Source organism: Phyllobates terribilis, unplaced genomic scaffold (genome assembly GCF_046119375.1).
Source record: "Phyllobates terribilis strain yellow unplaced genomic scaffold, ASM4611937v1 Scaffold_11__3_contigs__length_659146591, whole genome shotgun sequence".
NCBI lineage: Eukaryota > Metazoa > Chordata > Amphibia > Anura > Dendrobatidae > Phyllobates > Phyllobates terribilis.
The window spans coordinates 488808374-488820212 of NW_027362771.1; the positions used below are offsets into that span (position 1 = coordinate 488808374).

At 47.1% G+C, this 11839-nt stretch overlaps 1 protein-coding gene across 1 annotated transcript; it reads right to left on the reverse strand.

Moving 5' to 3' along the window:
* Window positions 1–690: 690 nt before the first annotated feature.
* On the reverse strand, window positions 691–11838 carry MTHFS (methenyltetrahydrofolate synthetase). Its single transcript, XM_073653534.1, has 3 exons — window positions 11684–11838; window positions 2281–2542; window positions 691–1062 (listed from the first exon to the last, which is right to left on the reverse strand). The coding sequence occupies exons 1-3, from the start codon at window positions 11792–11794 to the stop codon at window positions 830–832; spliced, it is 606 nt and encodes a 201-aa protein (XP_073509635.1). The 5' UTR covers window positions 11795–11838; the 3' UTR covers window positions 691–829.
* Between the last annotated feature and the right edge of the window lies 1 nt (window position 11839).

Consider the following 11839-nt stretch of genomic DNA (forward strand, 5'->3'; position numbering starts at 1 on the left):
ACACCAGAATTTTGGCCGCCACAACAGTGCAATAAGAGACGATCAAAACATCATATCTACCCCAAAATGATATCAGTAAAAATGTCCACTCAGGGTGCAAAAGCCCTCACACAGTCCCATATCCCGAAAAACTAAAACATTTTGGGTCTCGGAAAATTGCTACATAAGTGTAAAAAAAAATTTGTAACAATTTGCAAATTTTTTTTCACAACTATACATGTTTGGTATCTGCGTACTTGTACTGACTGGGAGAATCATATTGTAAGGTCAGTTTTACCATATAGTGAACATGCTAAATAAAAAACTCAAAATACAATTGTGGAATTGCACTTTTTGTGCAATTTTTATCCCCACTTTCCAGTGCATCACATTATAAAATGAATGGTGTCACTCAAAAGTCCAAATCGTCCCGCAAAAAACAAGCCCTCCCTCATACAGCTAAGTGGATGGCAAAATAAAAAAGTTATGACTCTTGGCATAAGGGGAGGTAAAAGCAAAAAGTGCAAAATCGCAAGGTCATGAAGGGGTTAAAAGCAGAAGGCTATTGATGATGTATTCCTTGGAGACGTCATCAATATGTTAGTCCTGGACAACCACTTATGCAAATACCATCACATTTTGAGCCACTCCAGCAGGAATAAAGCATTCACAACATTCTTTGTATACTAGAAATGATGAGACCAATGAGGATTTTGAGAATATAAACTATAGCTTTATTCTGTTAGCAAATGAAATTGAACAATCTTCACGCAAAGAGGAAGGAATATTTACGCATAAGTCGCTGTCCTGATTGGAACGTTCTCAACGTGCGGCAGAGAACATTGGACGGTCATTTGGTTATTTCTTGAGCAGAGAGAACTTCATCTATTGCAAAATCATATTCTGTTACTGGGATGGAGTCGCAAATCTGTTCTTGAAATGCCAAAGCGATTGTATATGGTTTGTCCGAAAGGTGTCGGCTGTAGCGCTCTAAGAAAGTGTCATAATATCCTTTACCTCTCCCCAAGCGGTGACCTTCCGAGTCAAAGCCGAGTCCTGGTACAAGCACAAGATCCAATCCGCCTGTAATAAGGTGATTGCATGTAAACAGTTGCTGCACATTTTAAGATATTTAAGACTGGGGTTGTACTGTAACTTTGGTTGTTATCAAGTGCTGCTTGCCATTAGTCTCTCTCTACAATCTGAGTGGAATCAGACAGCTTTCTAAGGGTGAACTAGAGAGAGCAGACAGGGAGGGGATTGGTTACTGCACAGATCTCTGCTGGATGGACGAAGGGGGAGGCTGGGGGGGGTGGAAGGAATCTCAAGGAGGGCAGAGAAAACAGTCTATAAAAAGGGAGGAAAATACATGAAGTGGAAATTACAGGATAGAAGCTGTGATATGAGCTACACCCTGGATACACACAGATCTCACATCCAGCCTATATTACCGGTAGAGACACTCACACAAGGGAAACATCTAAAACATGGATCAGGCTGCAAACTGCATATTAGGGGGTCTAAAAATTAATAAAAGAATGAATGATGCATTTGATGAACCTATGTAAAAATTAATTTTTTCCCCATGTCAAAAATGTCCATAGTCTTTAAAATCCATATCACACTAATGACACATTCCAACTATTGTAAAACTACAACTCAGTGAAGGGAACTTCCGTTTTATCACAGTTGGAGTGCCATGGATTGAAGACCATTGCTTTAAACTAGTGGTACGTAATTTTAGCACCACATATAAGTACAGTACTTGGCTGTCACGGGCAGTTCCATAGACAATGAATGGAGTAAAGCTGCGCATGCTCAACCTCTGCGCCATTCAGATGGGTACAGATCCTCAAGATCATTAAGAATGATGGGTCAGCCCCCCAAACTCCCTGCTTGTGCAGGTAAGAAGAAAAGGAGGACTTGAGACCCCAATTTGAGTGATTGTGAGGAAACCCCCCCATTGATCAAACATTTATCACATCCTATAGATAGGCGTAAAATGTGTATGGTGTTTGCATAGAATCAATCTGTTGCTGCGTCCAGCCTTCTCATGCCTATGAGTGGGAGCTTCCACCATTATCTCAGTGGATGAGATGGGAACTCCGATCTAAATTAATCCATTCTCCCATTTTCTTCACAAAGGTCACACATCCCAGCAGTTGGAAAGATTAAAAAAAAAAACATTTCTCCATTGGGTCTAATTCCTGTCATTAATTAAGTTATGGAAGAGTGGATTCCTATAAAATAAATGTGATTTTGGCAGAGTGACAAAACAAAACTTTACAAAGGCTTTCTTACCACTGGCCAATGCCTCCTCTCTGTAGTCTTCCTGTCCGGGCTGCCGTATATTCCAAGTGGTTACTGGCAACAGGTTGATTTCCTCTATTGAGCTGAGCCTCACCATATCCATGTGTGTACTGCGAGGCTGGTAGCGTGGAATAAAACACAGTTTGCCTTGATGGAATATATCTCGTATGATGTCTCCAGTCTGCACCTCATCGGCCATATTCAGAAATACAGCAATGCGCTGAGCTGTCTGGTAACGGTGGTGAGAGAGAAGCTGAAACAATATTTCATCATGAGAAATCCTGAACCTTACAAAATGTATTAATTATAGTAAAATATTACTAGATTTCCACCTTCATACCATACTTTTGTTCTAAATACAAAATAAATACGTTATTATGGAGTAAGTAAGTATATTTTATGTGCTGAAATCTCGAAGCATTCCTATCTGGCATTAAGGGCTATCCTCATCTTAGTAAGGGATTATATATAACTAGGAAATGTCTAAGGTCCAGGAGGGGGCGCAGAAACATGGACATCATGGCAGATTTTTACAATAAAGTATATTAGTAAGTTCAATGATATTATCATTCAGTACTCATAAATTTTTTCAGCTTTTTTCTTACAGAACGGTCTCAATGCTATCTCTCCGTACTTCATATTTACCTACCAGAAGTACATTAGTAAAATGTGAAGCACGGGTGGCAATAAACTGCAGGATCTGACTACACAAGTTATGGTTGCAGTCTGTTACCATGGAAAGATAAGTCTGTTTATCAGCCGTAGGCACAAAACAAAAAGAGGGATTTTTGGTACTCACCGTAAGATCTCTTTCTTGGAGCCTTCATTGGTGAGACAGGTAACCATGGGTGTATGCTGTTGTGACTAGGAGGCTGACACTAGGCAAAAAAGAAAAAAGCTTCTCCGTAGTAGTATACAGCCGCCTACAGGCATCAAGCTCACCAGTGAGTGGCTAAAGCAGAAGAAAGGAACTTAAACAATTAACTATGCAATGCCCAACGTGGCACAACCGCGAAACTATATTAGATGCCCAACAGGGCCCACTGTAGCTATGCCCAAAATCAGGGAGGGTGCTGTGTCCCCCAATGAAGGCTCCAAGAAAGAGATTTTACGGTGAGTACCAAAAATCCCTCTTTCTTTATCGCTTCATTGGGGGACACAGGACCATGGGACGTCCAAAAGCAGTCCCTAGGGTGGGAGAACAGAAAAAGGTAGCCACAGACTAGGTCTAACTGCAGGCAACTGCTGCCTGCAGAACCTTCCGTCCAAGACTGGCATCAGCTGAGGAATAAGTGTGGACCTTGTAAAACCTTGAAAAGGTGTGGAGTGAAGACCATGTTGCGGCCTTACAAATCTGAGAAGCTGAAGCCTGATGGCGAACAGCCCAAGAGGCCCCCATCGCCCGGGTGGAGTGAGCCCTCCTAATAGAGGTAACAGCCACAAGAAAAGCCACCTTCCAGGAGAGAAGAGAGGCTGAGATGTCCTGAATGGGTTGAAATGGGGGCTGTTGAAGGATGCTCAGGACCATATTAAGGTCCCATGGATCCACCGGGGGGCGATAAGGCGGAGCTAGGTGAGCCACCCCTTGCAGAAACGTCTTGACCTGAGGACGGAAAGCCAAGTTTCGCTGGAATAGAATAGACAAGGCCGAAACTTGGCCTTTGAGAGTGCTTAGAGAGAGTCCCGCTTCTAGGCCAGACTGAAGGAAGACCAAAATGACCGGTAGCGAAAAGGACATGGGAGCTAACTGATCCTTTTCGCAGTGACGAAAGAAAGCTCTCCAGGTTCTGTGGTATATGCGCGAGGTTGCGGGTTTCCTGGCACTAATTAGGGCCTGGATAACGTTGTCCGCAAAACCAGCTTTCCTCAACACTGCGGCCTCAATGGCCATGCCATTAAATTCAGAGATCGAGAACTCTGATGAAGAATAGGTCCCTGAGAGAGGAGGTCCGGACGGTACGGCAGTCTCCAGGGGGAGTCGACGAGTAGGTTTACCAGATCTGCGTACCAGACGCGTCTGGGCCAATCCGGGGCTATTAGAATTACCGGTACTCCCTCTGTCTTGATCTTTTTGACGACCCGAGAGATCAATGGTAGAGGGGGAAAAAGATAAGGGAGCTGGAACTGAGACCATGAGATGACTAGCGTGTCTTGAGCGATCGCAAGGGGATCGCGGGACCGGGCTACGAAGGATGGAACCTTGTGGTTTAACCGAGACGCCATGAGGTCGACGTCAGGCGTGCCCCATCGTAAGCATATCTGATGGAACACCTCGGGATGGAGAGACCATTCTCCTGAGGCAAGGCCCTGCCGACTGAGGAAGTCGGCCGCCCAATTGTCGACCCCCGGAATGTACACTGCTGAGATTGCCGGAACAGTGTTCTCGGCCCAAACTAGCACTCTTGTCACCTCTTTGAAGACGGACTTGCTGCGTGTTCCTCCCTGACGGTTTATGTACGCCACCACCGTGGCGTTGTCAGATTGTACGCAGACTGGGAATCCTGCAAGAATGTCCTGCCAGTGATGCAACGCCAGGTAAAATTGCCCTTGTCTCCAATATATTGATCGGCAGGGAGGCTTCGTGGAGAGTCCAACGGCCCTGCACTGTGTAGTGGAGGAAGACTGCACCCCAACCTATGAGGCTGGCATCGGTTGTGACCACCTGCCAGCGAAGTGGTAGGAATGACCTCCCGGGTCTGAAGGAAGAAGGACGAATCCACCATATTAGTGACCTTCTGACATGATGAGGTAACCTGATGCGTCGATGTAGAGACGACGGGTTCTTGTCCCATGCCAACAGAAGGGCCAGTTGAAGAGGCCGGGTATGGAACTGGGCAAACGGGACTGCTTCCATGGCGGCCACCATTTTTCCCAAGACACTCATGCACAGGCGAAGGCGGCGTGGACTCGGGTCGGAGAGAAGGTGAATCCCCCGACGGAGAGAGTTTATCTTCTCCCTTGGAAGAAGGACCCGGGCATGGGTCGTGTCGAACTGCATCCCTAGAAAGGTTAAGCGCTGAGATGGGACCAGGGAGGATTTGTCTGTGTTGATCAACCAGCCTAACCGAGAAAGCGTGTTCAGGGTGATCTGAAGACTGTGGAGACAGTCCCTGAACATAGGACCCTTGATCATTAGTTCGTCGAGGTAGGGGATAATTACAATCCTCCTGGCTCGTAGAATGGCCATGACCGTCGCCATTACCTTTGTGAAAACCCTCGGGGCGGAGGCAAGCTCGAAGGGGAGAGAAGTGAATTGGTAATGTGCGTTCTGGAAGGCAAATCGAAGGAACTTCTGATGTGGTGCGTAAATTGGAATATAAAGATACGCATCCTGAATATCCACTGAACATAGGTATTCCCCGGCCTCCATCGAGGCGATTACCAACCTGACGGACTCCATTCTGAAGTGCCGTACGCGTACCTGTCGGTTTAGTTGTTTGAGGTCTAGGATCGGACGTAGTGAGCCGTCCTTTTTTGGAACGACGAAAAGATTTGAGTAGAAACCTGAACACCTTTCTTGAAGGGGGACTGGAACTATAACTCCTGAGTGCAGAAGGGAGGCAATGGCCTGAAGGAAACCGGGAAGTAGAGATGAATGCGGGTGGCGGGGCCTGAGAAATCGTGTTCTTGGCATGGTGTTGAACTCGATCTTGTAGCCTGAGGTCACTATCTCCTTGACCCAGGCATCCTCTATTACCGATACCCAGGGGTCTCGGAACAGAAGAAGACGGCCGCCCACCCTGGGGGAAATCCCAGGTGGGAGTGACCCGTCATGCTGAGGAAAACCTGTTGGATTGAGATCAGGATCCAGAGGACTTGGAAGAGCGACCCTTTGCGCGCCAGCTGGGAGTGGGCCTAAAGGTAGGCTTACGTTTTTCTTGCTGTGCTGGGGTACGGTCCTGTTGAGAGGAGGTTCCTGGTTGAGGGAACCGACGAAAGGACCGGAACTGAAGGTAACGTTTTCTAGGAAAAGGGCGATTAGGTTTCGGCTGAGGAAGGGAAGTACTCTTGCCTCCAGTGGCATCAGAGATGATCTGGTCTAATTTAGACCCAAACAGTCTGGAGCCCTGAAAAGTGAGATTTGTTAGTGATTTCTTGGAGGCCGGGTCGGCGTTCCAAGCCTTAAGCCAAAGAATCCTACGTATAGCGATGATATTGATGGAGACGCGTGCTGAACAGGTAGCGGCGTCAAGGGATGCTGTGAGGAGATATTTCCCTGCGTGGGCGATCTGATCCGCTAGGTCAGCCAGATCGTCTGGGGAAGCCCCGGAAAGGATGCCCTGCCTAAGCTGTTTGGCCCATGCGGAGACTGCCTTTGATACCCAAGTTGAAGCGAAGGAAGGACAAAAGGAGGTGCCAGCAGCCTCAAAGGCTGACTTAGCCAAGGCCTCAACCTGTCTATCTGTAGTGTCCTTGAGGGAAGAACCATCTGGGAGGGACAGTACCGTCTTTGCCGAAAGACGAGAGACAGGAGGATCCACAGAAGGAGACTCCGTCCATTTGCTGACGAGGTCGTGGTTAAATGGGTATAGCATGTCTAACTGCTTCTTTCCAGTGAAGCGCTTCTCTGGATGCTCCCATTGTTTTTGAAAGACACCATCAAATTCTGAATGGTTAGAAAAGGTGCGTGCCGGGCGCTTAATTCTCTTGATGGAAACGGAGTAGTCCTGAGAAGGGCTCTCGTCCTCTTTAACATGCAGAGTGTGATTGACGGCCGATATAAGGCTGTCAACCATGTCCTGGACCTTAGAATATTGGTCCGTGTCGGATCCAGAATCAGAATCTGATTCCGTGTCAGATCCCGGAGCGGCCTCTTTGGAAGAGGTGTGAGATGCAGGGAGCAATTTGGAGTCTGGAGAGCTGGAGGATGAGCTTGTGTGAGTCCGTTTCTGAGAACGTGCCCTCGGTCTGCCCTTAGAAGGGGGGGCAGGGGTGCCTGCGAATCGTCCGTTGGAACGTTCGGAGCACTGGTGGCCGTGGATAGCATGGGCAAACATTCTAGGACCTGCACCAGAGATTGAGATACCTTGGTGAGGTCAGAGACAGACTGGGACATAGCAACAGCCCACTCCGGAGGAGGGGGAGTTACCTCGTCCTGGGCAGCAGGGGGGTCTTGGGGTGCCAGCATCTAGGGAGGCTTGCAGGTCAAGCAGAAAGCTGTTGTCAGACCCGCGGGCCACATAGTACTGCAAAGAGCACAGGCGTAATATGTGACTGTGTGAGTGGGACGGACAGAAAGCTCCCTGGGTTTGGGCATATGTGCCTGACCAGAAATACTGCAGAGGAGGGAGCCTGGGTGGTGCCAGAGTAGGTCCTACCCGGTCTGGAATGTGCACGGTCCCGTATCCCCCTTCGGAAAGTCCGGAGCCGAGACAGGAGCAGGGCTGCAGTAAGGAGGAAGTCAGACAAGATGCTGCTGCCGGAGCCAGAACGAGAGCAGCGTAGAGTGTTTCCCTGAGCGAGCTAGGGGAGCCAAAGCTCCGATAGGTAGAGGGGATGGGGGGCGGGCTTAAGAACTTGGCCGTTGATAGGCCCCCGGGATAAAAGTGGGCGTGATGGAAGCGTCATAACGCTCCACAGTCCTGATTGGCCGTTTTCCGGGAGGGGCGTGTACCCGCCCGAAAGAGAAATGCCCACCCGGACCGGCCCCCCCGAGAGAAAGCGCGGGCAGAATTGCCGCGCAAAAAAGGTACAAACGGGGAGGGGAGGGGTTGTTGTGGGGGACGCCATGTTAGGGAATGCCATTAAGTATGAGGCCCTCGGTTCGTCTACCCAATGTCTGAGGATAGGGGGCGTGGCCAAGCGCTGCAGTAGGTAAGCGTCGGCAGGGAAATGAGATGCTTCCCTTATAAACCCATGATTTGCGGGGCCCGTGCATAGCTGAGATTTGAGGGACCTGGGAGCAGGGAGGGATTGTACCTTTCCCGATGACTGTCTTGCTCCTTCCCTCTGAGGATGTACACAGGAGGTCCTCCGTGGATAGGGGGGATCCTGGCTTTTCCTCCTTCCCGCACTGACCGGTCCTGGACAGGGCAGGAGACAGTGTCGACGCCAGAATCTGGGGGAAGGTCACGGTAGTGACCACCGTCTCCCTCCCAGGCCGCTCCAAGGAGGGGGCTGGGGTGGGGAATAGGCAAGGACTGGCCACCAAGAATCACCCTGAGACACCCGAAGGCGACAAGGGATAGGTCCTGCCCAGCGGGTCCGAGAGTGGGCGATGTGGGGAATGCCACACTGCTCTCTCGGTCGCTTGAGAATGGGTATAACAGGGGACACAGTGTTCCCTGTTAACCCTGAAGAGCTGTATCTGAAAAATAAAGAAGAAATGTTAATAAAACACAACAGGGTTGGATCTGTGAAGATCCAGGTCTACCTCCTACAGACACTAAGCTTAAACTGGTGAGCTTGATGCCTGTAGGCGGTGTATACTACTACGGAGGAGCTTTTTTCTTTTCTTCCCTAGTGTCAGCCTCCTAGTGACAACTGCATACACCCATGGTCCTGTGTCCCCCAATGAAGCGATAAAGAAAGCAGCTTTATTTTACAAGAAAATAAATGGCTGCAAAGATGGACACCCCCATTAAGATGTTGGTCAGTTACACGCTTATGAAGGTAAACTTTCTAGCTGCAGCAAGTGGAACTAATTTTATAAAAAGACTGATCTGACATTAGAGGGATAGTCCCAACACTAAAATGTATTTTCATCCTAAACTCTAATGTCATAATCTAATCTCTTTTCTAAAAATGGTCAGAACATAATTGTTGGCACCTTTCTAAAATTGTGGGTAATCAACTTTGTTTCAAGTGTGTGATGCTGGTTCAAACTCACCTGTGGCAAGTAATAAGTGTGGGCAATGTGAAAATCACACCTAAAGCCAGATAAAAAGGGGAGTTGACTCAATCATTGCATTGTGTGTATGTGTGTGCCACACTAAGAATGGACAACAGAAAGAGAACTGTCTGAGAACTTGAGATCCAAAATCGTTAAAAAAAAACCATACAAATTCAAGGTTACAAGTCCATCTCCAGAGATCTTGATGTTCCTTTGTCCATCCAGCAAATCTCCCTGGATGTGGCCGGCAGAGAAAAATGCATGAAAGATTGCAACGCAGGATATTTCGGATGGTGGATAAACAGTCACAATCAAGTTCCAAAGAAATTCAAGCTCTCCTGCAGACTCAGGGTGCATCAGTGTCAGCACAAACCATCCTTCGACATTTGAATGAAAGGAAACACTACAGCAGGAGATCCAGGAGGACCCCACTGCTGACACAGAGACATAAAGAAGCTAGACTGCAGTTTGTCAAAATGCATGTGAGTAAGCCAAAATCCTTCTGGGAAAGCATCTTGTGGACAGATGAGACCAAGATAGAGATTTTTGGCAAAGCACATCATTCTACTGTTTACCGAAAACGGAATGAAGCCTACAAAGAAAAGAACACAGTACCTACAGGCAAATATGGTGGAGGTTCAAAGATGTTTTGGAGTTGTTTTGCTGCCTCTGGGTGCCTTGACTGTGTGTGCAAGGCATCATGAAATCTGAAGATTACCAAAGGATTTTGAGTCACAATGTAGTGTCCAGTGTCAGAAAGCTGGATTTGCTTCCTATGTCATGGGTCTTCCAGTAGGATAATGACCCAAAACATACTTCAAGAACCACCCAGAAATGGATGGAAACAAAGCGCTGGAGAGTTCTGAAGTGGCCATTGCTGCTGGGAGAAAGCACCCTTCAAATATGAGAGACATGGAGCAGTTTGCAGAAGAAGAGTGGTCCAAAATTCCATCTGAGAGGTGTAAGACGCTTGTTGATGGTTATAGGAAGCGATTGATTGTAGTTATTAATTCCAAAGGGTGTGCAACCAAATATTAAGTTGAGGGTGCCAACAATTTTGCCATGCCCATTTTGGGGGTTTTGTGTGAAATTATGTCCAATTTGCCTTTTTCTCTCTGTTTTTTTGTGTTGTTCAGGAACACACAAAGGAAATAAACATGTGTATAACATACGTGTAATTGCAATAATTTTCTGTGAGAAACACTTCATTTTCTGGAACAATTTCAAGGGTGCCAACACTTTCAGCCATGACTGTATATAACTAATTTTAACAGAAAAAAGGGAACACATTTTAAATGTATTTCAGTGGTCTATTGTGGTAAAAAAATGTGGAAAAACAGACAAATATTCCCTTTATTTTCTCGCCCGCAAACAAATTACGAAAGAAATTATGAAAATAGCATAAAGTGTGAAAAGACCATAAAAATCAGGCCTCCTATATCATGAAAGAAAAGAAGCAAAAATGTAAATATCTGAACGAGAAAATATTTTACAGCATGGGAGAAAAATATACAAAAATGTGCTGGGTCAGGAATGGGGAAAATGTGGCTGTCCACTTTGGGGAAAATTTTCTTTTCTTACTTAAATATATGTAATTGGGGCTAAAAATATTTTTTTTGCTATTGATTTTCATTAATAACTGCACCTTTTCCCTTTTAAGGCCTCTGTGTTGCACTGTCTGTTGAATGAGTTATAGGGGTATTCTCAAGATTGGAAGTTATTCCTAGCCAAGGACACCCACTAATCCCGAGAACCGTGGCTCTTAAGAGCCCTGTGTGAATGGAGCGGTGGTCGATCACGCGCATTGCCGCTGTATTAAATTTTAATGGGACCACCGCAGATAGCTGAGCTTTGCACTCAGCTGGTCTCTGGCACTCCTAGAAGAGTAAATGAAGCGGCAGTGTGCATGATCGATCACCGCTCCATTCACATGGGGCTCTTCAGAGGCTCTCGGGATTGGTCAGGCTCTCGGGATTGGTCTGACCCCCAGTGATCTGGAAGTTATCCACAATCCTATGAGTAGGTGATGACTTCCAAACTTGAAACTATCCCTTTAACAGAAAATCCATCAGCGGCCTTGTTCTGATGGTCCAATGGCAGAGCTGGTAACGCCTTTATCTGTCTTCTTCTGAGCTCCTCCTTCCAGCTGATTTAGGACTGCAGAATATATCAAAGGAGACAAAAGCCTGCCAAAGTCAGAGGGCAAAAGTTTTAATGAAACTCAATTGCAAATATTATTTTCCCTACTGCCCCAAATGTGTCGCCTTCCAGCCCCTCGCACCTATACTATGTGCCCATTCACATGCAGCCTATATAAGCCACAACCTTATCAGCGCCTGGTAACTGTAACAGCGGAGAAGTTGCCCATAGCAACCAATCAGGTTACACTTCACATTCTCCAAAAGGGGTATGAGAAATATGAGCTGTAATCTGATTGGCCGCTACCAGCAACTTTTTTTTCTTCAATAAACTTTATTTATAAACACTTTTCCCCTCTTATTAGCTGCACAGGAGACGTGTTACCGGCCCCATACCAGACAGCGTTGTGCTGCGGTCACACACCTTCCGAGCCACGGCCTGAGACTGCTGAAGCTTCTCTAGCTCGCTCAGAGCTGCTAGCCTTTGCTTCAGCTGAGCCCTGAGCGCCCGCTTAGCGGCTTGTATCGACGCCATCTTGACATGAATGAGGGGGGGGGGGGGGGGGAGAGAAAAACACTA

Excerpts from the sequence above, each read along its gene's own strand:
- MTHFS (XM_073653534.1), bottom strand. The coding sequence starts at position 11,794 with ATGGCGTCGATACAAGCCGCTAAGCGGGCGCTCAGGGCTCAGCTGAAG. Across the intron at positions 2,543-11,683 it reads CTCAGGCCGTGGCTCGGAAG|CTTCTCTCTCACCACCGTTA; the intron begins GTGTGTGACCGC and ends ATATTGTTTCAG. Across the intron at positions 1,063-2,280 it reads AGAGGAGGCATTGGCCAGTG|GCGGATTGGATCTTGTGCTT; the intron begins GTAAGAAAGCCT and ends ACCTTATTACAG.